Source organism: Centroberyx affinis, unplaced genomic scaffold (assembly GCF_046629955.1).
Source record: "Centroberyx affinis isolate AG114_WGS23_722 - 3 ecotype Tasmania unplaced genomic scaffold, CSIRO-AGI_Caff_v1 ptg000369l_1, whole genome shotgun sequence".
In the NCBI taxonomy this organism is placed as follows: Eukaryota; Metazoa; Chordata; class Actinopteri; order Beryciformes; family Berycidae; genus Centroberyx; species Centroberyx affinis.
In genome coordinates this window covers 244,988-272,522 of record NW_027279040.1, presented here as the reverse complement: position 1 = coordinate 272,522, position 27,535 = coordinate 244,988, and the positions used below count along the sequence as shown (strand labels likewise).

The 27,535-nt window shown below is 39.4% G+C and overlaps 1 protein-coding gene across 1 annotated transcript in view; it reads right to left on the bottom strand.

The window, feature by feature from the left end:
- tub (TUB bipartite transcription factor) overlaps nt 1-27,535 on the bottom strand; it is a 58,479-nt gene that overhangs the window by 1,128 nt on the left and 29,816 nt on the right. The window contains exons 2-9 of the mRNA XM_071515809.1: nt 17,268-17,319; nt 12,949-13,111; nt 11,237-11,374; nt 8,416-8,568; nt 6,553-6,674; nt 5,244-5,435; nt 4,789-4,901; nt 946-1,060 (exon numbers count right to left, since the gene is read on the bottom strand). Coding sequence (XP_071371910.1) covers nt 946-1,060; nt 4,789-4,901; nt 5,244-5,435; nt 6,553-6,674; nt 8,416-8,568; nt 11,237-11,374; nt 12,949-13,111; nt 17,268-17,319 — 1,048 coding nt within the window. The remainder of the gene's footprint in view (nt 1-945; nt 1,061-4,788; nt 4,902-5,243; nt 5,436-6,552; nt 6,675-8,415; nt 8,569-11,236; nt 11,375-12,948; nt 13,112-17,267; nt 17,320-27,535) is intronic.

The window sequence follows — 27,535 nt, the reverse complement described above, 5'->3', positions numbered from 1 at the left end:
TCAGAAAATTACATCACTTAATGTAATGCAGCCTTTAAAACCAGGAAAAGACAACACTTCTGCCATATCACGATATAACGATATCCAAAATCTAAGACGATATCTAGTCTCATATCACAATATCGATATAATATCGATATATTGGCCAGCCCTAATAAGATGTATATGTCACTATATTCCATGTGAAATTGTTGGTGTAATGCTGTAGCAGTTAATATCAATAATAAGTGCCATTCAAACAATAAGAATTAGGTCTGTCCATGATCTACCTGGTGCCAACATTCTGACTGTATAAATTTAACAGTGCTTAGCTTTACAGAAAGTCATATCATATCAAATTATATGTAGTAAAAGTCAAGTCATATTATAATTGACACTATATTATATATAATAAAAGACTTACTTAGTCGCAGTTTGCAGCACTTGAGAAAATAATTTTCTACAAATCATGTCTGTTGAACTAATTTAATCTAATTAAAAAAGGAGAAAATGTTCTATTATTGTGAAATATTAAAGGAAAATTACAGCCACTATGAAAGTTAAGGCCATTTTCCAGTGTGCCTTTTCTCCCTTCTGGCTTTTTACATGCTATTACCAGAGAAACAGTGAGTACATTTACATGCACACTAATAATTTGATCTTAACCTGATTAAAGCAATACTCTGAGCCTTGAAATTGTCATGTAAACGCCTTTATCTGATTAGCAAGTGCAGCGCCTCACTCCAAAGACTGCGCCCACCTCTGTCCCATGAGATTTCTGTGGCTCACGCAGTCGGGTCTGCAGTCGGACAACTTTTCTAACCATCTGGTCACTGGTCAAAACTGCGCAGGACCTGCTCATCTCCAACAAGCCTATTGATTTCAAAGGAAGCATTCCCCATGATGGCTGATGGCAATGCCTGACACCCAATGGCTGTAGTGTAGTTGGGTGTAAGGAGAACTCACATAGCAAATGGCTGCTAGCTCTTGACGCAGGTTGCTAGCTTCGAGGCTGGTGGTGCTCTTCACAGGGTTCAGGCCACTGTCGTATACGGTGAATTTGGTCCCCATGAGGTTAGACCTGCAAAGAAAACATAACACACAGACTGAAGAGGGTTGGTGGTTGGTGTGTGTGTTAAAGATTGTTGAGAGAGAGAGAGAGAGAAAGAGAGAGAGTGAGTGAGAGAAAGATCATAGAAGCAGACGCAACAACACAAAGGGCATTTCTGACTAATTACTGCTAAGAACACAACCGCAAACGAACAAGTAGTAGTTTCCGGTGTGAATACATGGCAACAAGAGTCATAGTGCCCAACTAGCTGACAGTGCCAGTTGACTGATCCTAGTCACTAAATGCCTTAGTGTGACAGCCAGCCACTACTAGGCATACACCAGATTGCCGCAGTTCTTGCCATAGGTAATCAGATGCTGACATCCAAAACTATTGGAAATGTCGCTCTTCAGATAAGTTCCACATGGGCAAAGCAAGAGAGTATTCCCTATTTTGCATTCTCAATTTGAAGGATGTACGTTGCGTCTTCTTTTTAACTTTTTCTTTTAGACACTCCTCTACAGTAGTCATTTTTAAATACCCCACTATGGGTCACTCATTCCATTAGTGACTTTGCTCCCTTGTGGATAGCAGCATTTTATAACATCAGCCAGGGCTCAAAGCAGTCTGTCTGTGCGTGTACTATATGCCTTGCGTTAACTATGTACCACAGTTTAAAAAAGCACCACTCAGTCCCTAACCTTCAATACTGGACCAAAGATTTCAATCACTGTCTCAAGTGGGGAAAATGGCTCTGCTAATCTGCTCTCACAAATAATGCATTTATAGCTAAGACAGGTAGCCTACATTAAATGATGTACAATATGCAGTATTAAGTGATTATAATGATCTATTATGCTTCATCATTTTGCCAAACATGTGACACTGACCACTACATTAATTGTATGCACAATTATTGTACATTGTCAATGTTCTGTATAAATAACTACTGTAAACTCATTTCTAAAAACGAACAAATTAGTTGTGCTATTAGTCAAAGCAAATATGGAGTTTGAAATTAGATTTCTTTTTGGAACATTTTTCATACCAGTGTTTTCACTACCATTCTAGCGGTACAGTGCCACTCTTTACCGCAGAGTAATTCTCATTTCTAGTTTATTGCAGTCTTTGCAGCAGTCATTTGCACTGCATGTTATGCCTCACATTATGCTCTTTGATCACAATGTTTGTTTCTTCCATACTGTGATATAAGCTACACAAATACATGGATAATACTGCAGAGTTAATATGGTCTATCTCAATGATAAGTTAGGCACAGACAAAAAGCAGAATAACCTGATATGTGATCCACAGGATAAATCTAATATCCACAAAGTTGGATATTAGATATCTTGACCCACCAGACTTCTTTAAAATTAAACAGTTCTGTATCTCATCTTGCTCTCAGTTTGCATGTCTCAGTTCAATTGAATTCAGTTTTCAAATAAAGGGGGGCTTTCGCCTATTCATTTCATGAGATGCAAACTAAGTATATTATAAAATATGAACTCCACCACACTATTCTATTCTATTCTCTATTCTCTTCTATGCTATTCAGCATATAAGCTTGTATCTATGATATCCAAACCAAATCCATAAAGTATGCTTATCCAAATAAGGCCAGCATAGCCATAAAAAGACCACTATAGTCAACTACTGGGCTACTGGTAACACTACTGTGTCTTTATTGCACTCTATGATATCCAAACATAACTTAAGCAAGCATAGTCATAAAAGGACACTATAGTGCTACCAGTAGCCCAGTAGTTGACTATAGTGGTCTTCATGTATGTGTGTTGAAGTTGGAAGTTTTTGTGCTCATTTTCAGAAATCCATGTCAGCTGGTCTGGCTTTCAAACCCATATAACCAGCTGATTGCATACCTCTTAAAGGTCTGCCACAAGTACAGGACCTCATTTTGAACAACCTTCTCAAGGACTCTGACGAACGCTAAGTGAAAGGTCACAGTTCACTTCAATCTAGATCTCCATCACTCAAGTGGTATTGTGATTGCAGAGGCTGCAGCAGTGCATGCTATCGACCGGCGGTTTGGCCAGCTCAGAAGATTAATAAAGACTGCACAGAGCCAAGGGGCTTCTCTGGAGCCACTAATGCAGCCTTGATGCTATCTCTAAGGATCAACGATGTCACTACTCACTTCCTTGTACAACAAACAAACAATGGTTTCTTGTATCAATCAGTGGAGAATATTTAGACGGTTGAATAAATATGTTTTGCTCAACTATCCATGTTGTTTAATGAGGCTGCCAGAGCACGGGACTTAAAAAGCCTCAGTGGAACGGTGGATCAACATAATGCCTGCATCAAAAATGGGTGTACAGAAAGTGATTTGTTTCCACTCAAGACTGTTTTGCTTAGTTACTAGTAGCATATAATTTAAATACTTTGTTCATGATAAAAAAAAGCTGAGGACTATATAGTTAGCTAAACTAACAAGCAAACTAGGTTAAATTAGAATGAGCATTACTGTCTCCTTTTTCTGATTTTTCCATGTGCCTCAATGTTGACCTCCAATTCCCATCATTTCAAATTTACCACTTAGCTCAGTGTTAAACATGCTGTGAGTTCAAGTGTGCCTTGACATTTTTCAAATATGAAGAAAATTAAGGTGTAAACAAAATACATCAGATTAACTTGATTCAAACCAAATTAGTTTAGTGTCATGCATATTTTCCCCAAGCTAGTGCATTTTTATGTAACATTGTTTTTGTCCCATTATTGTCCTTGGCTGCAGTTGACTGCAATCAGGAACAAAGCCAAGTCCAAATTTATGAAAAAAATATAAACCAACCATCACAAAGTCAATGCAATCATGCAGGCAGGTTGCATTAGTCACTCAGCTAATGTTGCAAATATATAAAAACTGTAAACTTTATGGTTATGTGCTATATAAAATAACCCAAAATAAAATATACAGCCACACACACATGCACACACATACACACATAAACAGATGGCATAATCACACAGAACCCAAGCTCCCCTGCAGTATCCCTGTACCTGTGGCTCTGCCTGAATCAAATCTAGCAGACAGCAGCTGCCCCCTCTTCTCCACAACTACAAGGTCAGGTGAGCATTCAAATGCAAGTACTGAAACCAATTTCTCTCTCTTCTCAGAGGGAGAGATGTGTTCACCAAAATCAGTTGAGCAGGATTCATCTTGTAAGGAGGCAGAGGTTCTTCTTGTTTAAAGCCATTTTCGTGAGACTAGTAGTATTTGGGGAAATAACGGAGGGTACGCTGACACTTAACTTGACACAACCCCAAATCTGACCGTTATCACATGCAAATTAAAGTCAGAGGGAAATGGCATTTCGATGGTGTCTTGTACGTTATTATTGGCTTGAATTTTTATAGACACCTACTGGTTTGCCATGAAGTAATCATTAAAAATACACCATTTTCCAGTTAGTAAAAAACAATGGGATTTTGATAATAAATATGACAAAATAAGAAATGGAGAATTAGCAGAGAATTTCATCTCATTGTGACTTTAAAACATATTTTAACATGGAGAGTGACATACAGTATGTCAAATGGCTCATAAGAATTTATAACAACACTAATTACAACACCTGAACAATCTAAAAACTTAATCTAAATAATACATGGGTTTAAAACATTTATTCAATAACAAATTAAGTTATGTACAACTCTGAATTATGTACAGCTCGGTACGACTACAGTGTGACCTGCCACACTCTTTCATTAAGCAAAGCCAATGAGCCAGCACTCACCTCAGTTTACCGATGAAGCTCTCTCCACCTCGAGACAGATCCGTGGGATCGATGGAGATGAGGTAATTAGATGTTTTACTCTTTTTTCTCTTCCTTCCAGCTAACAGGAACACCTATATGGCAAGTCAAGCCAGAAACCCAATTAGCAAAAAATATCAGCCTCACCAAGAAGCCCACGGCCCCAGATGTAAGGCTGTGTCAACTTGTTGGGTTGCACACAGCTTGACAACAACACAATTACTATTTTAATAAAAAAAATTTAAAAAAATACTATTTTGAGATATATATTGACAGAAATGCCTCCTGAAAGCACTATTTATCATAAGCAAATATTAGAATTTGCACATTGTTTTTAAGGATATTTAAACACAGCATACTGTTTGGATTGATATCACTCATAAAATTACATGTGATGTCTGTGTGACAATGTTTCAACTGCCTGACCCTTCTCTCACCTTCTTGCCGTCCTCTCTCTCCAGGTGGAGGTAGTAGGTGGGGTACATGCCTCTGTCCATGCCTTTCTTGTCCCTGGTGATTCTACACTTCACTCTGACCCCCTGGGGTGCAGGGCGCAGTGAAAACTCTTCCAGGTCGTCTACATCGACGGCAGGTTCGCTGGTTGGTGGAGTGGGCGCTGAGGCCACCTCCTGCGGGACAAGACCGCCCACACAGGACAAGACCCCCATCAGGAGATGACTGGCTAGTCGTGACTGATGCATTAGAGATGCCTTTCATTAGGAAAGGGTAATGAGTCTGAAGATCAGACCATCCACTGGGACTAAGAATGAGCACACTGTGTCTAAAATAAGGACGTGGTGTAGAAATGGGAGATTGAGTTGAGATTGAGGGGAATGAGGAGTGAAGAGGCATCATGGTTACGAGCGCAATGCCAGCCTGCGTTTCATCAGTTTTCTTGAACTGAGTGTGATGTAACACCCCAAAGAGGTTGTATTTATAAAGGAGAAGTGAAGTTTATATGGTTATCCGACCTGACCAATGATCGTATCTGAGATGGGGAAAAGTGAGACCAGAAACTTAAATTTACTCCCTGTAACCCCAAACAGCAGACCAAGTAGACCATTAGCTCAGTGACCTGAAGTGATCAGGAATGTGCAAAACAGCAGCTCAGTGCATATCTACAATAAACTCCTATTAGTGTATGTGTTTAGACACATAGAATGCAAATGAAAGGCTACAATGGTCCATATGAGCCTCTTAAGCTCCCGTCTCTTTAATCATATTTGTAATATATTATTAAAATACACTATTGGTATCTATCATCCAACCAAATAAAAGTAACTTCCTCTTAAACTAATAGAAGCACATATCAATGTCTGTATGGGATTGCTGGTCTACTACAGTATCTGAATACATTAGCATCCCCACTACATACAAAAGGATATTCAGCTTAGTGCAGGAAATAACAAATAAATAAATTACAGGCCAGAAATAGCAATGGCCTGAACCTCAGACCTGGCACAAAGCCATTATGTGGCTGGCATTTGTTATTTTGTGAATAATAATTTAAACATTGTCTGTGGAGCAAAAAATAAAAAATAAAGGACTATAGTGCTTTATCTGCATCACATTCAGCCGTAAAGGCCCATTACTTTCAACCACGAAACAGATTAGAATTTAATACAAAAGAGGGATTATTTTATGTGCATTTTTTCCTCCTTATGATCCACTGTGCATAGCTTGTGCAGAACAAAGACACATCATGCAGAGAGAACAAATCAAGAGTGTGCTGTGCATCCCATCTACCTTGCATGACTTCTTGCTAGTGGCGGAGCCGGGTCTCGTGTTGCTGTTGAGCTGCGAAGAACTGGAGCTGATTTCATCTTCGTCATCCTCCTCTTCATCAAAATTCATACTGCTGGATATACCTTCACAAGCAAAATGAGTGAGAGAAGTGAGACATGAGACAGCAGTGACTACTGATTGCTAACATGAAATAACACAACTTACTGTACTGGATGCAATTAAATAATTGTGCTGTAGCCTACACCAAGCACATTTTCACATTTTCATTCTACATTACATCTCATTGCTATGCTAGGATCCTTGTTACTTCTATAACAGCCCTCTTCACCGAAACCATCAAGATTGATGTCACACACATTTGAGACTGAAATAAATTTACTGGTGGCCCCAAGTCGACTTAGGCCACTTGTTGCCATTAATTATAGATTAACCCAGGTAGAAAAGAAATCCTGTCTCTAGGCGTCAACGCTCAAAGGAGAGCCTTTTAGTAAATGTGAGCTTAGTAGAGTTGGCTATTAGCAGTAGTGATAGGGTTAGCGGTTTTACATTAGAAAGTAATTCTGCTGAGAGAAGTGTAAAGCTCTGACAGGCTACATGATAAGTGGCAGCAGGATTGTCAACTGCCTCTTCACATTACTGTCATCTCTGGCCACTACTTGCCGCATTTCATTGCTTTGTGTTTATTGCCATCCAGTGTCTGACTTGTACATCTATATGGAGGCCATGATAATACTGTAAGTGGTAATGGGTGTATGCATGCATAATAGTGTGGTAACACTTTATTTTGCAATGCTGCTACTAAGGAGTCAGTTACCAGGTATTTATGGCTCATACAGAAAAACTAGCAGATAAACAAAGACTAATAGCTAACAATACCTCACAAGTTTCTTAATAACAGAAACTATTAAACAAAATTACTATAATTATTTTGCATGGCAAGTTGGCCTATAGACAGAGAGGTTGACTGATACACAGAAAGATGTGAGTTCAGTCCTGTGCATTGTTAGGAGGGTCTAGTCTAGCTGTGAGCTGCTGATGGCTGGTATTACATCTTTGGTGGCCATCTATATTACATCTTTGATGTGGAAAGGCCTATGTGTGTGTATCTAGGAAGGATATGTGAAAGATCAATGCCATTTACACTCACCTTACCTAAATTTGCTAATAGCCAAAAAAGGTTATATTTATCTTAACCTTAATGACTGGATAACAGGGAAGAAATTATGGGCTTATTACAAGGTATTTACGATTTATACCAAAAAACTACCAGAAAACAGCTTAATAAAAGGATTGTGATGACTTATAAAAGGAAACTACTGTATGTCGTAACGATGAGGTAACAGGGATTTTCATAACCCCAAATCTCAATAACCTCCATCACACTTGGATCCAAACCTAATTACTGAAGAACATTGTTTCAGTGTTGCAACCAAAGCTAGAAAATGTATTCAGCTAGCTGCCATCTTAAAATCAAAAATTGACTTGCATGTTTGCAATGTTGTTTCAAAAAGTACCAACTGAAAGAACATATTGATCAAACTTGAGTTGAGGTATGATTTATATAAATACAAGGTAATGATTTCTGTGTTACAAAAACCTTTTTTGTCATTGTATTCCTCTTGTCTTCGACTGTCATACATTTGAAAGCACAAAAACTATGGTGATCGATAAAAACAACAGGGTCTGAGTTATTCCATTTGTTATTTTGATATTTTCAGTTCTTAAAATGGTACTTCTATTTGCAATTGGAAGTTCTAATATCAGTCAGTGTGTTTCTCCTTCCCACCAACACACCATGGCAGTGAACCAGTATGCAGTGGGTGCGAATGAGGCCTCTTGTTGTTACACATGCACTGACAGTACCTTTCTTGAGCATGGTGACCCGCAGGTCCTGTTTGCTCTGTGACTGAGTGCAGCTCATGACAGGCTCTCCCTCGCCCTCCTCTGTGGCAGAGTGACCCACTGTCAGGATCTGGATCTGACCGTCCTCCTGGTGGGAAGCCAGGCCATCGATCCCTGCTGAGCCACAACCCCACAAGCACAAACTATATCAGACCAGAGGGAAACAACATGCTACCACAGCAACTCCACAACTGTTCATCAACAATCAGCGTCTCATGTTTGGATAAATTCTAATATGAAACCCAGCAGAGTGAAACAAAGGCAGTGGTGGGCATCAAAAACACATATGATGATCTAGTACGTAGTCTACAGTTACTGTCACACTTGCCTCAGTAAATGTGTTGTGTTAGCATGTCTTCAGCTGCACTTTGAAGGATGTGTGGGTGTTTTCTGCTCTGCTCTCATTTTTTTTTTAAAGTAATTGTGTCTCCCTGCCTTTGTTATTCAATTAGCCTCCATAACAGGGAAGAACATAATGTCCCTACTGCTACAAGCACTCAAGCACAAGATTATTGGCTGGCTGGAGTGGTCAGGTCATTACAGCTTCAAAGCACCCGGTATGCTCTTTTTTCCATGTCTTCTTTCTTTCTTTATTTCCATGTCTTCTTCTTTCTTTCTTTCTGTCTTTCTTTCTTTCTTTCTTTCTTTCTTTCTTTCTTTCTTTCTTTCTTTCTCCTTATACAAGCGCAAGAAATGAAATGATGACCATGGGCTTGGTGAAATTATGGCCAGTAACATGAGCATTCTGAGAGAATGTTTTATTGTCTGAAAGTGGACTGGCATATAATTACTTTTACGAGAAATACAATCAAGGAGTGATTGGTATGCTATTCTTTGTTCAGGTGGTGTTAGCAACACATGACGCTGTCATTAGGCGATGCTGACGTGTGTGTGTGTGTGTGTGTGTGTGTGTGTGTTGGGGAGTTGATTCACTAAATATATACCTGAAGGTGTATATGTTCATCAACAATCAGTGTCTAAATAAAAATTTGGATAGTGCTTTCAGTAGTTTATTTTTTTGGTGAGGTGTAGTTAACTATTGCAACTACCAGCCATTTCTGACTATAAAAGAACATTGTACATGGTTTTAAGTTCAGGAAAAACTTTAATCTTTTATTTGTCAAGGTTGTACAAGGCAGAAAGACCCTTTTATATATTTAAGTTTAGATAAAACAGAAAGTGCACCTTTCTCTGTGAAGAGACCAAACTGGGACTGCCTACCAGTCTTTCTGTGTATCTGTGCTTTACTACAAATATTTTTTTTGTTAACATCCTTATCAGTGGTATCGTTAGCAGTAATGTGTGTTCTGCGTTATGTGACACTGCAGATGCAGATGTCCTTTTTGTTTATGTATTTAAGTAACTTTAATTAACAAACCTATATTTCTTTTTAGGGTAGCTTTGATGTAATTCAACTTCTTCCAGTGTGAATTAACTAGTAGCTTGTAAAACCTAACTTTTAAAGTAGCTTCCCCAAAACTGTGTTTGTGTGTGTGAGTGAAAGAGATGGGAGAGTGTGAGACAGGTCCTTCAGTGGTGAGTGTGGTGCTACTGGCCTGATTAATCTCTTACCCTGCTGGAATCTCATTAACAGGGCCAATATCTGGGACAAAGTCATTGCAAAGATGAGCATGGATTACACTTATTGGGATGACAAATATCCCTTCCTCTCTACGAATTATGTGTTACAAACATCAATAATGTTGCTGTTAGAAGCCTAGAAGTTGCCTGGGGACCCGGGGGTGCATCGCAAACTCAGAATTCTGACTTTATTCTCAGAATTCTGACTTTAAACTCAGAATTCTGACTTTAAACTCAGAACTCAAATACATTTTTCACATGTGGCCCTAATCCTCTACATTTTAGTCTTTCAGCAGCGAGAAAATGTAACCCACTGCTAGAAATATGAAAGTCCTCCATTCCACCCCACCAAAAAAGAGAAACCAAGGATAGGGCTAATTAGTCTTTATAATATAAATCATCCAGAACCACTGCAGAAGTGTCAGTGCTTCTGTGAATTAAACAGATTGTGACAGATTGCAATGATGCAATGAATAAAATGCAATATGGCATGTTTGAAGTTTGACATGCATCATTTGGTTTGCTGCAAAACATAAACTCATCATTGTGTGCATGTGTCTTATATCGTGGTGTTTGTTTCTGTCAAACAAGTTGAACACTTCCAAGTTGTGGCTTTGAGAAAGGAACATTAATAGAGAAATCAGTATTCACAATGTCACCTGGCAAATTTTTTATTGTGAATTGATACAGCCATACCTTGTAAAGCTAGCCTGGTCTCCCCGATTTGAATTGGATAATCATTACACCCCTTGACTATTCCTTTCTGTGTTTTTTTTTTCCATACTCCAAAATTAAGAGTAGTCTTCATGGAAAACTGTGGATTTCAACTTGGTTGTCTCATTTCTGTCATGTATCATATAGGAAGTGTGAGAACACAACAGAGCCAGGTGCAGGCATGTTGGAAAGTTAGCCTACAGTATGTCCCTCACATACAGTACCAATAATGAGTGAGGGAAGCGCTTACTGCAGTCTGCATTTGTGTCTGAACACCTTTCTCTTGGTTGGTCAGCCTTTCTATCTACCCATCTGCTGCCCTTTCACGTCTGTGTGTCTGCTTTTTTGTCCGTTACCTTTTCTGGCTCCCTGTCCTCTAATTCAGTCTGACAGTATTTCTAACAGCTTGTCTGTCTACCCATCTCCAATGCTGTCTGTCCCGCGCTCTGTCCGGCTGCCTGTTTGTCTTTAATGCTGGCGGGCTGACCTTTGTGCTTCCCCTTCCTCTCCTTCTTGGCGCTGCCTGTCTGTGGAGTGGAGCTGGCCGATGCTTTGCCCTTTTTGGCTGAGCGAGGCGGCTGCGAGTCTGCTACCACCTTCACCTCCTCCTGTTCAGCTTCTTGCACTACACACAGGGATGAAGGCATGGGGTTAACAGTTAAGGGAGGAGACAGAAAAGGAGAGACATTAGGAGATGGAGAAGAGGGATGTGCACAGTTTAAGTTACAGTGAGGTTGGCAGAAAGCAAGAAGAAAGGTTACAGAAAAGTCAGTACAGAGCAGTGTTATTTTCTTCCTCAACATAAAGGGCAGATTATCTAGTTTTAGCAAATAAATTATTGGTGTGTTATGTTGCTTCTAATGTTTATTCCAGAGTTTTACTGATTTTGAAAACCATACACACACACACACGTGCACACACCCACCCACCCACCCACACACACACACACACACACACACACACACACACACACACACACACACACACACACACACACACACACACACACACTCATCTAACCATATGTTTGTTCTGGGTTTAGTGACCTTGGAATGTCATCTACATGAATTTTAACCATGGGACACTTCCAGTGCTCATTTTGGGGCCATGACATAATGAATACAATTATAGCTAATACAATTTTCACTGTTTCAATGTAGAACTACCAATATGCGTACATTGTAATAGTCATAATGACATATTATACATTCATATTACATGTCTTTCCAAGGTCTTACAATTAAACTGTCAGAATGAATACATGACTTGATGTAAAATTAAGACTAGGCTAGTAGAGTCTTTTATGAGGGATACATGTAGAACAAGGTCAATGTCTAATGTAATCTGTAATATAATATTGCAATATTATTTTATAAATGTCACAAACCTAAAAATGGTACTAAAATTATCTTTGACATGAGAGTAATGTTAGGCTGTTAATCAATGAAAAGTAGACTTGTAGATCCATAGAGGTTTATGGTTCAGATTCAGAAGACATGAAGGGACAGAAGTGGGTTATTCTACTTTTTCTAGGGAAAATGGAAATGTAATGATTTACCCTTTTTTTTCTGTTACTTATAGCATGATAAAAGAGAGTTTGACAGAATATGAAACAAGTGCAGACTGAAACTGGTCATTTTGTTTCCCCCTCTCTCTGTACCATCCAGGGGGAATATAACAGTGGCCTTCAGCCCAGAAACAGTCGCTCAGGACCAAGGATTAGATGGCTGCTTTAGTCCCTGTGTGTAGATAAGCAGGCTCAATCAATCCCAGTCCTAACACCATTTTTGTTCCAGTGCTATCTGGCAGACGCAGCACAACTAAGCACTCACAACTAGAGCCTGCACTGGATGGTATTATGTTCTATTGGTCCTACTGTATGGGCTCTGATCTAGAAAAATGACATTAGCTGCAGTTTTGTAATTCTTTTTATCGTTTAACCAATTATTTCATCGCAATGCTATTGTACTTGAGTTTGTATTGTACAGTTCTACTTTGGCCCGAGAACAAATACTCAATAAGACAAGTTGATCAAACAGCAGCCGCTTAAGGTTTCACAAATACTCTATTTGAGCTTTCTGAATCAATAGAGCCATGCCTACCACTGAGGGCCTTGTGATGTGATATCAAAGGGGGTTCCTGGTGCTTTCAGACTGCTTAAGGCAATCCGTCAGGCTAGGGGAGAGAAATCCTACCTACCATGGTAGATGGTGCTGCTGTTGCTGCTGAGGTAGGATTCCACCAGCGGAGCCTGCTCCTCACTCTGCTTGGTCCGGCGAGTGCGAGATCGCCCGTCCACATTAGACTGGACCATCAGAGGCTCCTGCCTCTTCTTCTTCTGCTTCTGCTCCAGCAGCGCTCGCTGTGCAGTTTGCATGCACGTGCACGTGTGCATACAAACACACACACAAAGGATCAGAAGACACAGATTTAGCAAATTAATGCAGATACACCCACCAATTACAAACGATTATAAGGTAAAATGTGAAGTATAACAATAATACTTGAGAGGGCATACTACCAATTACCAATTACCACAGTAAAGACCATCCTCTATGGTAATATGGCCATATTTAACAGTTACTAAACACATTTAATGTCTGAGAAGTGTACATAAATAACAATAAAAAGGAAAAATAGGAGAAAAGACCCCAACTAGCTCCCTGGTCACCACAACACTTAGTATAGCCAACAATTTCATTTTTCACAAAACATGGCTACCCACGCTTTATAGGAATTATCAGCATGGCTGCAAGGCATCTTAAACCAATCAGATTGCTTGTCTGAAACCACTTGTTGTATTTTATATGCATCTATTTTATACATTATGCATTTTTTTTAAGTAAGTCCTTTTACACATTATGCACTGTATCTCACACAAAGTTCCAATGCTTCTCACACACAGCACAGGACACAAGGCTGTGTCCTTGAGGATGAAAATTTTACCATAAGATCCTGCAGCTCTGCCCCCTAATCACCTGAGCCAAATTGAAAATTGATTACTGAGCTGACATGGGTGCCTGTAATCTAGCAGTTGCAATCAGGCTGTAAATATGAATGACGTATTTGCTGAGGCATAAAGTATGAAGGACCCTGCCTGTGAACAGTGCCTAAATTGTTGATACAATGATTCATCCATGTCAGGAATTACCTCGCTGAGTGGTTATGTAGTAAATATTCTGGTTACTCATTGTTCAAGTTTATTTGTCATTTACATAAAAATGCATTTAAAATAACCCATGTACATTAAACCATGTAACATCACCAGAGGTGGTGCTTCAAAGTTTTATGCACCTCTTCTTGTGCCAAAACACAACTCCTCAGACTACAGAACTCTTTTGTTCCTTCCAGCACACAGCACCACTATCTTAACATCAGAAGCTGAGAAGCTTTCCAGCCTCCTATCTGTTTTTTCTAGTAACTCCTGGCAAATCTGTATGCGTGCCACATTGAGCACATTCATTATCCTATTTCCCACAAAATAATTTGTTTCACATTTTCAAATGAATTGATTTAATTTGTGATCATCTTTTTATTTCAAGAGTCGCACATTTTTTTGTAAGTTGCCTTGAAACCCCAGGGAGGCTGTTGGGTTTAAAGGCAAGTGGAAGCAATAACACAGACTCAGATAAAACTGTTCACAGCCTGAAAAACAATCTTAGGCTTCTGTGATTAAAACGTTTTTTAAGGATATGCTGCCCTAACTACTGCTTTTGACCTGAGGCTGGATATAGCCTTCTCATCTGGGCTAGCTGTCACCTATGATACACAAGTCTTCAAAACAGAGGGAATTCCCAGCACCAGAGCTCATCAAATATTGACTGAATCCCTACTAGCGGAGAATCCAATGAGTGCTGTGCTTCAGACCTCTGTCTACCTTAAACTCACATCTCTGCCAAGACAGGCATGGCCACAACAATGGAAACATTTACATGCACAGAGTAGCCTGGTTGTTGGTCATGTTCTGGTTAAGGCCTTATTTGGGTTAAGCTGATAACAGGTAAAAACATAACCTTGTGAGTGAGTATCCCTGTTTCTCTTTGGCAGAGTAACAGTAGTTATAATCCATGGGAAAGAAATGACAATCCCAATAGACATCTGTGATGTTTTTTTGTTGACGTTAAATGTACTCATAACCAGGTGCGAGTCTGAGCTTATGCAGACATTGAAAACCAGCAGTGAAAGGAGTAAGATGTTTACATGCCACAGTAACCCGTTTAATATCGGAGTAATCCAGACATCTTAACTGGGTTTCCCATAATCAGAGTATGATCTTATCCAAGTTATTCCAACAGAGCTATGACGTTTACATGCGTCGACCCAAAACCAGGCTGCTTGAGTCACTGGGTACAGAAGGTAATTCTCTGTGCAAGTAAACGTAACCAGTGAGTGGTGATTGGCTCATTCAGTGGAGGCCACATTCATTCGAAACAGGCCACCTGGAAGGTCACCCTACTGATTAATTATGGAAAGAGCATTTTACGCAGGTCTAACCACAGAGCATGATGGGTTTAATTATAAAACTCAACAGATAAACATTATTCAGCTCAGCCAAATAGGCGGTGTTTCTAGTGTACAATGCAGAATATCAAAAACTCCAGTTTTCATAAAGCTTGAAAAGAACTGGCGTCAGCTGCAATTCAGACACACTTGTTTTTCCTGTTACAGTGCTGCTGTTGTCAACAAACAAGGACAACAGGAGCATCGCTGAGCAGGGTGTGAAGTCACCAATCTTCAGTTTGATTGAAGGATCCCCTCCTGTCTTTCCTTGCCAAATCCCTTTCAATAAATCTCCTTCAAGCACATTCTCAGACTAGGTACCAAGAAATGGAGACTGTGGTAAAGGTTTAGAGGTGCAGCGTCATTGCGCATACAGTACTATGTATTATCTGGATAGTAAATTATTTATTGGATAAAACTATTTCGATAAAATAATGCTTTGTTCAGCAAGGTCACAGTGAGATAAACCATGGTTCTTTCTGCAGTGAGGCATTTTATAAACATTTCTTCATAAGACCAATTTATTTCATTATATTACAAATTTGCCATCTTCAGCAAAAAAGAACTGGAGATAATAAACCATGCTAGCTCTTAGCAGGGCTCCAGAACTAGAGTTCAAGGTAAAAAAACAAAAACAAGCCATAAACCGTAGCAGTTATAGTAGCCAATCATTCACACCCAGTAATGACCATACAACACAAAACAGACTAATCCTCCAACTACACTTCCTCCAAGTAACATCCAGGGGCTTGATGTCAGGGATGTCAAGCAAGATTGATATTTGTGATTCATGTGGTATTAAATGTGAGATGCTATACTCAGATGATATAATTTTTATGGTCCTCTAAAAATACTATAACAATACTATAATACTCATGAAACAGACCTGAAAGCTTGTTTATGGTAGTCCTATTAGTTTCCTCTCACTATTCCTCTGTTTTCTCCTTCTCCTATCTTCGTTGCATTTATCAACACTAGCTGAGCCAACATCAGCATATGGTGCCAGCATGTCATAGTAAAGAAATTAAGAGCAAGGTCCTTCAGTGATGTGTAATGGTTCACAATTTGCTGTGAGGCTACAAGTGTCCTTCTACAGTATCTGAAAGGAAAACGCTCCTGCACACTGTCCACTTCACATGCAATTAAATCAATTTTATTAGGAACAACTGTTATCCTAAGAAGTGGACAGTGTGCAGGAGGTTTTTCCTTTCAATCGCCAAATTTAGTCCTCTCCTACGCACCTGTCTTTGAAACATTCAGGTGTGCAAAAGTTTTGTTTGTTCCTCCTACAGTATAAAATCTCTGCACCCGAGACTTCATTTCTAATATGAAGGAAATAGAATAAGATTAATATGAACCTGCAGTATACAACTCTGATTGATTGTGTTACTTTGCATGAGTATAACTCACTAACTAACTGTTTAAAATCTCAAATTGATTACTACACTGACATCTAAACCGGTATTGTGTTTGTTATGAATGTAACTGGGGAAGAGTCATTGTTATTTCTTGGAAAATCTACACACATTTGTCTACATTTAAGATCTAATCCTCATTCTCTTCCTTTAATTCATTGTGATTAGCCTCAGATTATTTAATAAATAATCCTTTACAAAAATGTGCCTCTCCTGCACCTTTCAGGAAATGTAATAATCAGGGGAACATTTAATTTGATCAGATTACACACAATGAGATGTCGGTCAGTGAAAAGAGGGTAATGATGAATCTGGTGACTAAAGACCACTCAAGACTGGTTAAGATTGCTTGGGTTTGTATTTTCTGTGCTTAACCATAACACAAGCATGTGAATCACTCTACTGTTGCCTGTAGCCACTCTGCCTTACATACCAATCTCTATCACCAGACTACCACAGAGAGATAAAAGAGTAAGTCCTAGCTGAACATCAGAGGTCCCATGATGAAGCAGAGGAGGCTTGTGTCAGGATAAAACTGCCCTGTTATAATTGGCTGGGTGTTACTCTATTAGCAGAGCTGTGGGAAGAAGTGCAAAGGCTTACCTGTCTGTCCAGTTTCTGCTGTCGGAGGTTGGTGCCCTCATCATCTAAAGTGCTGCAAAGAGAGGGAGACAAAGAAGAGGGGAGTGACAAAGGGAAGAAGGAGGTGAAACCACTGAGAAATGCTCTTCATTTATCTTTGACTTTTGCACTCAAGGCAAGACGACATTTTCCTTCACTGTTCACTTACTATGTGAAATTCCAACATTAGCCTGGACATTTACAGTATATATAGTAATGGAGCTTATTGTGGACTATACAGAAAGACATAATGCAGTGCCTCTGAAGAGTAGAGCTGCTCTTTAGAAGAGCATGAGATGCTGCCCACCATGCTGGAAGGAAAAAAAAAATGTCTCTGCAGCGGAGATTTTTTTTTCACATGGAGACCTAATTCACTCAAAATGCTTTTGTGAGCTTGAGATATTCCCTCATTGCCCTCATTTCGGCTAATGTGTGTGTGTGTGTGCAATCTCATAATTCATGTAAAATAATTAATTAACATATTCTCACAATTTAGAAACACATGTGAATATTTTCTTATAGTGTGCACACAATTTACTGAAGAGGTGGATGCTTTTTTAGAGCATGTGCAAAATGTACTCAGGAAAGAGAACACACATTTGCTGCAGCACAAGCACATCAAACACAATTTTAACACCATCAGTATTACTTGTGCAAATCATATAAATTTTTTATCTTTTGCAATGCGATGTGTGCGTTTTTATTTGTACCACGGTCAATCAAGTGTCTCTATTGTCCCTGTATTGGTGTGGCCAACATGGAGAACGAGATGCACCTGATGAAGGTGAAGTTGGTGCAAGAAAGAAACCTTTGGCTTCTGCAGTCAATTGTAGGTGAATAAATCCTGGTTTACCACTCTATTTAGGACCAGGCAAGCAGGCTATTATCATCATTATTATTATTATTATTATTATTGTCAAATACTCACAGTCATGACACTCACACAGTCATAAGATGTTTTTTTCATTTTTTTTCATCATCATCTTTTTTACATTTTTTGAAGAGCCATCAACCACAATCAAGCAAAAGGAGGACAGCAACATTACAGTCTGCCAAGGACCACTCAACCTCAAATTATAAGACGTTTTTGATTGGCCACTAATTTCTGACCCTGCTTGTGCCAATGGAATTTGATTATCCAGAAAAACGGATGTGTAGTTCAGCATTTACAGTATGTGTTTCAGATTTCTGCCGATTCTAAAATACCCAGACATGGATCCTTACCTCTGCCACCTCTAACACTATGAACCAAGTTTCACAATGAATGGGCAAACTGTCATGGGGTTCTAGCAGATTTTGTGACAGACCAAGCCTTTATAGCACCACTCTCAACTATAATGATGCAATATGGGCTTAGATGCAATTATAAATAGCCTACTTGCGCATTTAATTTTTCTGCAATGTCTGCCATGATTGCTCACTGCTTTGGCAGTGTTGCATTTCATAGTTAAGACATATTTTTAGATATGTTCCTCATAGCCTTCAGTTATTAACATTTGCTCAGCCGCAGTTAAAAAGGTGCTGTCTCTGCCATGGGGCCGAGCAACGTGATCTCATAAAAGATGATTGCATGATTGTTAATCATGGTTCTCTGCTCATGTTCCCTTTATATCAAAATGGGAGCATGCAGTTATCCAAGAACTATATACTGTACATCCAAGTTTGACAATGAAGCTGCAGCTGCGTTCGAGGAACTGAGTTAGGCGGATGAGGATTAGCAAAATAATTTGAACCGTCTTGCATCATATTAGCCTGGATTAATCAAGCTACATATGAGGAACGGGGCCCTGGTGTTAACTTCCTTTGTCTGATTATCTTATCTGTAAACAAACTGATAATAACTGACTACACAGTGCTAAGTTAGCATCACCGTAGCTAGTTTGCTGTGTCAATAATAATAATTAACATAAGGGAGCAAACATCATCTAAGCACACGGAAGTAGGATCAGAAGCTAAGCTATAATAATAGTCTACATCTATAATCAACACACATTGTGAACGTTGTGAAAAACATAAAGCGTGATATGAGATATGTCTTACTTGACGTTCAGGGAGGAGAAGTGTGTTGGGTCGAGGAACAGTGTAAAAGAGAGAGGGGAGAAAGGCAAGTGATAGATTCCTGACTGAATTAAAATCATTACACTACATCTTGAAGTTAAAAAAGTATAGCATGCCTAAATGTAGTTGAGTGGTTAATAGGTTTGTGTGATTGGACGAATACATCGGAATCCATTACTTGTAGCTATTCCTTACCGATTTTTTGCCAGTTGAAATTACCTTCATCTTTGGTAATTTAAAATGTAGACTAGAGCAAGAAACTCAAGGTTTCCCACAGCATTTTAAAGTCAAGACAGGCCACCTTGACAAAAGATGAGATGAGATGAGATAAAATGAGATGAGATGAGATACACTTTATTAATCCCAGAGGGAAATTGACTTGTCCACCAAGCTCAGAGACACTCAAACATGTAACACACACAGTAACCGTAAGATTTAAAAAGAATTCACACGACAAGATGACAAAAACCGACGCAGTAAAAAGACTCAATTAAGAACATGGCATAAAAAGACGAGCCCTGGCCCTGGTTTTCCACTCAGTCCTGGCCCTCACTGTGTCCTCCAGTGAGTCCAGGGGCCGATGGTTGAGCTAGCCTTCCTAATCAATTTAGGAACCTAAAGCCCTAGGCTTTAGGTTCGTAATTCGTAAGTTGAACACAGGTTTTAATCTCCTTGCCCAAAACGATACTGCAACCAAAGAGGAGTATTTTATTTGGGGAGCATCAGATTGTATGAATAAAGTTAATTATTAGAACTTAAAAGATAATACCGGTGTAATTTTTTTAATTTTTTCCTACAGCCATTATTGCCCATGTTAAAGCCACAATATCAGCTTACCCTGCCAAAAACGCTGGTATTTAGTTCCATTGGCAAGTAAGTCCGTTAGCAACTTCATATTATTTTCAAGCCATTGCAAATGATTTCTCCTTTGTTTTTGTTTTTTTCAATGTAAATATTTTGAAACAAATCCTGTATAAATATTACAAATTATCGTACTCCCAATAAAGAAGAGGGCAGCGATTTTAAGCAATAATTATGTAAAATCTAGCTTTAATTTCTGTTGTCTGTTGGTTGACGGAAACGTCTCTTGCCTCTTCTTGTTTACAACCAGAAACTGGAAGTAAGACACCGACTTCTGTCTCATCTCAACTCGACTTGCGGTGCACCTGAATGCACACATTAATAACAAACTTATTTAAAAATGTAAAAGTTTATAGCCTGACATTATCGTTCTGATGCAACTTTGCAAAACCCTATTATTGGATTCTCATTCTCATTCACAGTGATGGATCACCTTTACGAACCAAATTAGAAGTCTTGGGAGTTGTTTTCTATGCTGTTTGGAATTGAATGGAAGTAAATGAGCCCGAGAGGTACGACAAAACTGATTTAAAAATATCTTTAATTGTGGTGCATGCATGTAAAAACATTAATTAATGTTAAAAGGATGGAGAACCTAATAAATGAGCAAGAACCTCAATTCACGCTGGGATTGTCCTTTAATTAACTAACACATTTTCTACAGAAAACACTGACATTTAAATGGGGGAAGCACACACAGCGGCATGAAAATATGTTCAAGTTGATTTCAAATATATTTATAGGGAGCAGGAAAGTTAGCCTAAACACAGCTGCCATTTCCCAGAGCCTTCCTGTGCTGGTTTTGTCCCGTTTTAGTGTTTGCTGCTTCCTAATGGAGATGCACTGTCACCTGAGACGACTTATACTATAGCTGAATTTAAAATGCAAAAATGACCCCTCCTTATGCATTTAAAAACTATGTTCCAATTCAATGCACATGGATGTAAAATTCACATTGTAAACAACTGCACATCAGGCACTTCTGAGTTCTTTTTGACCTTCATATGAAACCAGCATAAGTCTACATTCTGGAGCAAAATGACAAAAAGAAAATCCAATTATCTACTTACTTGTGACAAAGTGTCTTCCACAAACACAGTTATTATTTGATAGATGCCTGTCTTTCCCGATTCCAACATGAATCAGCCTCTTAGCAAGCTTATCAGTCCAGCAGCAGCACTTTAGTGCTCTGTGTATTCTTCTTGCAGTTGTTGTTTTTTTTCATCCAGGCCTCTTTGTTTTTTTTGCCTGTTCCGACTTTCCTGATGGAAACCGAAGGAATCCTAATCCGTTTCCCCTCAAAAACCTCTGTTTACACCCCCAAACACAACATTTTGCTCCAGAGTAGATTTACGCCGCTTTCAAATTAGCAATCAAAAAGAATCTGGAGGTACCTGATGCGTAGTTGTTCACACTATATGAATTTCACCTTTACATCTGGGATCAGCAATATACACTACTCGTCAAAAGACACACCACATTTTTCTTTATTTTTATTTTCCACATTCTAGAATAATAGTAAAGACATCAAAACTATTAAATAACACAAATGGAATTATATTATTACCAAAAAAGTGTTAAACAAATCAAAACTGTCTTATATTTCAGATTCTTTAAAGTAGACACCCTTTGCTTTGATGGAATGCAAAGGCTTTAGAAAGAAATTCATAAAGATAATGAAAAGATGCTTAAAGATAATGAAAAACATAGTACATTCAATCAGGTGTGTCCAAACGTTTGACTGGTAGTGCATGTGATGACAATTGATTGATGATTGATTGACGATTGATTGTACATTATTGCCCGACCATAGTGTTTAAGTCTGTGAGCTACACACGCCCCTGCTGGCCTAAGACTGAATCCTGCCAGTGTTTTCCTGTGTCTCCCCTACTCCGTCTCCTGCTCTGCTTTCCAACTGTCTGAATAAATAACAAATACTATAAGGCAAGTGGACTAATCACTGTCATTAAAAAGGATTTCTGTGTAGCAGCAGTGATTAAAGAAATGGTTATGTTGTGTTTTCCATTTCCACTTTGCATCCATTTCTTCCTTCTCACTGCCAGAGTGTTTTTAATCAGTGGTGACAAATTCACTGATTGTTCCCTCAGCCTGTGTGGCTTGGTATCACTGAGACCATTGTGAAACCTAAATGCTCCTAATTAGAGCCAATGAGAGTTTTCCTCCAGAAGAACAGGAGGTCAAGAAAGAGCCACAGGAGTAGAGAAAAGAACAAAAGATGAACTGGGGTGAAGGGAGGTTTATATTGGAGAGAGCAGCGCTGGGAGGGGAGAGAGACACATTCTGTTGATGTGTGACAAAAGAGAAAATGATGATCTTTTTCCAGCACTTAAAAATTAACAAAACAACTCGAAAAGGTACCTAATTGTTTTCCTGTGTCATAAGTGTTTATTGTCCACATAAAAGAGACTCAGATTGAGACTGAACATTTATAACATTGCAAATTTTCGTTGCATTTCTAAACTCCATTCATTCTCTCATTGGAAGGCTATTGCTTTATACCGTGATGACGTGGACACCTAATGGTTTCACTGCATGTTCTCGATGAATGTGCAAGCATGAGCAGGTGGAAGTGCCTCTTCTATTATGCACCATCTGAATAATATTAATATTTTTTAAAATGGCTGGTGGCTGGCTTGTCACGTCTGTATGTTATATCTTGCATGCATACAGCCTGAAAATGTATAAATAACAAGTCGATGATAAAAATCCACGTCGACACATTTGCAGAATCAATTTTGTTTATTATGATGACTAGTCATTGCAGCCCTACACTTGATTGCAGCAAAATAATCAAATGTACTGTAGAATGCATTTTCCGTCCTGAATTTGAGCTATAATATTTCATTCTTTTGCCAATTTTTCAATTTGCCATCTCTTTGCTTGCTTAATGGCAACTGCTGCTAATCTTTCCATTTGTGGTTATGTCATACTGGTGCCTGCTAAACAAAGCTACCATGCGGTCCCTTGAGATACATGAACGCCTTTATACTCTTCAGAGCTGCGTCACAACTCTGCATCCTCGATCCTACAGGTATAGAATAATAGTCAATGGAAATTGTATCTATTCTTAGATGACTGTAGCTCACAAGCTCTTCCTAACCAATTCTAGTTTGACCACAGAGGCGCACACAGACATAATAAAAATGCATTTACCTCCCACTCTCTGTCAAACATACAGACAAACAAAGCACTCCATGTCTGCAATCAGAGTAATCAAGTGTGTGAATAGGCATCAGACAGGCAGATAATGACACAAACAGAGCTGTTCCAGTGGAGGTCAACCACCTCATTATTGTGGAGAGACTCTCTCCACCACACCAATGACTAGATTTTTGTATGCAGCCTTATAATCCAATAAAAGCACTACTTTACTCTTATTCCAAATTAAATAGCCCCATAAACTCCTGACTTACAGTAACCCAGTACAATTAAAAATTCAAGGAGGAAATGGTAGTATGGCACAACGTCACCCACTAACAAGGTGCAGGGAATGGACAGGTGACACTGGGAAAGCGGAAGCAACCTAACAAAGGCAATGTGCATGTCAGTTTTATTAATACAGTAAAACCTTTTTGTCAGAACTAAAACTGTCCTCTTATCAATTGAAAATTCAACCCAGTTGAGAAAGGGTAACACTTTCAATATTTAAATATGAGACCATGTAACCCTTGTTTGCCTTTGGATCAGATTAGGTTTGAATGCACATTCTCTGATGCCTGGTACTCAGCAACCCTCCAGGTGGCTGTAGGCCCATATTTAGGTTTAAGAGGAATAATATGTAGTTAATTCGTATTTTTAACATAATAGTCAATTTTTTGTGATTTACAGTATGCATCATGTAAAGTTAGCAACAGAGCACTATTTGCATTCTGATGCCCTTAAACGCAGGACTGATTTTGGTATTCTCTTTTCAGAAAACAAGAAAATGGAAAATGGAGTGCAATTTGCCCCTCAGATGAATATAAAATTGAGACTTTAGACTTGTTTTTCAGTTCCAATTTTTTTTCTCATTTGAAACAATGAAAATTGAAAATAATTGGGTCTCAAACACACACAAAGTTTTTTTTTCGTTGAATCAGCCTGCCTGAGTTGCTGTGAGAGCTGGAGTTACTTCTTGTGGGGCCCTCATCCCACTTCCCAACCTTTCAACTACTTCGGGTCTTACATGTGTGACAGTCATTGGCTGCATGTATTCTGTGGCAGCACCAGGCAACTGTGGAGGACCATCCAATTTATGATATAAGCACACACCAGCATGTTCAATTTTTATTTGCATGGTGCAGAATTATTTAACTTGCACCGTGGATCAAAAAAACTGACATGTCACATCAGTCCACTTACTGTATACAGGGAACATTGAAATTTGATTTGAATAGAAAATTAAACTGATAAGCATTGCATGCACCCTAACTTCTGCTACCAGAGGAACAGAAATAATAGAGCAGGTGCTAGTGCAATGTGTCAATAGGGGAAAACTAACACAGATCATGTGGTTGTCAACTATTCACATTAGCCATTCTCAGATATCAATTTCTGAAAAAGTAATGTGAATGTTTTTGTATATACAAATTTCAGCATTTCTTTTGCCAAGCATAATTTATGCCCTCCTTCCTGCGTTCCCATTTCAGAGAAAAGAAAAGAGAGAGATATTTGTGCTAGTCTAGAGAGAAGCACGACTGAAATACTGAAAACACTGTTTCGTTATGTGTGCATGAACTATTTTGTTAGAGTTTGTAATTTCGGTGAATGCGCATGTATCCCTAATGAGCTGAGAGAGCCACACAGTGCAGCTGTCTCTCCCAACTCTGCACAGAGGCCCATGCATTTTTCATGGCAGCTTCATGGGAAAAAACACTCATTGCTCTGAGAAACCACCCATCCCTCTGCCCCCGCCCTCTCAGTGATACTCAAATAGCACACTTCAGGGGATAATTTTGGATATTGACGGTGACTCGGGTCGTGTTTATACAATTTTCTGTTTTTTGCTGTCCACCTTTCAATTTCAGCTTTTGATGCATGTTTACTAGCACAACGGAAAAGTAAGGTATTTCACCTTGAGGTATAGAGATGAGGAAATCAAAATTATAAAATGACCAATTCATGCAATTCATTCTTCATCAAATAATTTACATGACGTGATACTTTGCTTAAAGCTCATGATGATCAATTTTCTAGAGAGGTCAAAAAATGACACACGTAATTCCATCCAGGTCGCTTTCTACTGTCATCCTGATGCAGTCTCTTTCTGAAATCCATGGACAGCCAGCTCTGTAACTTATAGCAACCATGAGCCAATAGTATCAAAGGAAGCGGTGAAACCATGGCAATGGGTTTTCAGTTAGAGGAAACAGGCAGCAGCGGTAGTGTTGCACTTGAAACGATGAGAGCATACACAGGTTTTAATTTTACCACAAGAGGCTAAAAGCTTGTCAGTACTGACATTTGTGGTATTTAAAAGAAAACACTAGTCAACAGCTGTACATTTCAGGACTGTGCTGACAGTATAATGGAACAGATGAAGATTACATATGCACACGCGCAGGCAGACATGCACGCACACACACACACATTCACACACAAGGGCAGGGACTTCCCACAGTGACTATGAAGACATCGCTCTCAAAGTGAAAATATATATTTATTTACATCTCGTCGTACATGAGGAGCCTTCAATTTAAAATGATTTTACAATAAAACAACATTATTACTGAATGAAATTATAGTCAGTTTCACCAATGAGAAATTTAACGCTGTGAGGCTACAGAATCTTTCCTGCCTGTGAGCTTGATTGAGACCTTCTCATTTCTTGCAGCTGAATTTATAGATTTCTCACTTTTGCAGTATTTAAATTTTTTTCCATTTACTGTGGTCTTCCTTTGAAAAAAAAACAGTCTACAAGATATATTTTTACTAAACCTTTCAACAACAGTGACAACATGATTGTAAGCATATTGTAGCACTAAATAAAATATCCAATGCCTATCATTCCATTCTGATTTTACTCTGGCAATTCAACATTGTCATTAGTCAATCCACTCAATAGCTCTATCAAATATCTCTCTCTCTCTCTTTCTCTCTCTCTCTTTCTCTCTCTCTCTTTCTCTCTCTCTCTCTCTATCCCCCCCCCTCTCTCTATCTAATCTCTAATCAGACACACACATCCATACACACACACACACACACACACACATACACAAAAAAAAACATCCCACAAACACACACTGCCTCAAAAGATGCACAGTTTGCCCTCCCCTGTGCTCTCAGGAATGTGGTACAGTACCTGTAGGGGATCCAGTCGGAGGAGTGCTTGGAGCTCATACTGTATCAATCAAGCTGACTGCTGCTGCCAAAGACCAAGGCTAACGGCCTGCGACAGCACCAGCGCACGCGGCGACGGGGGTCTGGTGACAGCGATCACAGCGACAGAGCCCACATAGCCTGTTCATCCTCTGCACACAGCCCTCTCCTTATATTCCCCAGCCTCCCTGTGTTCCTCAGTATGTCCTCTGGAGCTCAGCAGAGCAGCCCGCCCAGCTCCGGGGCTGCAGATGACTAATGATCCAGACAGACAGCCGCACTCCTCACTCATGCACGCCGAGCACATGAAATAGCCCTGTCCTTTTTCTCGCTTTTCCCCTCTCCCATGTGCCCCGCTTCCAGTCAGTCCCTCTCCCCTTCTCCCATCCGCCGCCTCTGCTCCTGTTCTGCGCTATCTTCCCTCGCTCTCACTCTCACTGTGCGCTCTATCTAAATCTCCCTCCGTCTCTCGCCCCTTTAAGTCTCCTCCTCCCCCCCACTTCTTCCTCTCTGCTCTGTCTAAATCTCGCTCCCTGCCTCCTTGGCCAATCTATCTGCCGCTATCTCTCTTGCAGCATCACCTATGAGCAGCATCGAGTGCAAAGCCTTTAAGGAAGAGAAAACAGGTAATGGAGAATCCCCTTTGTCTTGCTTCTTTGATGCTCCTTCTATGCTATTTCTGTACAGTGCCACCCCCTCTCTCTCTAATGCAAGCATGCACATAGTCTCTCTCTCTCTCTCTCTTTCTCTCTCTCTCTCTCTCTCTCTCTCTCTCTCTATGTCACTCTCTCACTCTCCATCTCTCTCTGTCGCTCCCTGTCTCTTTCCTGCACACTGTGTGTGCTGCTTGAGGCATGTAAAGCAGGGACTCAGATGTGTTTTCTGGACCATAATTTATTTATTCTCTCAGAGTAAAGGGCATTAGCATATGACTGTGCAGACTAGTGTTAACGGTCTTTAATTCAACACTCTCTACAGCCGGACAAAGGCACACTGTGATAGTGCCACGGCTC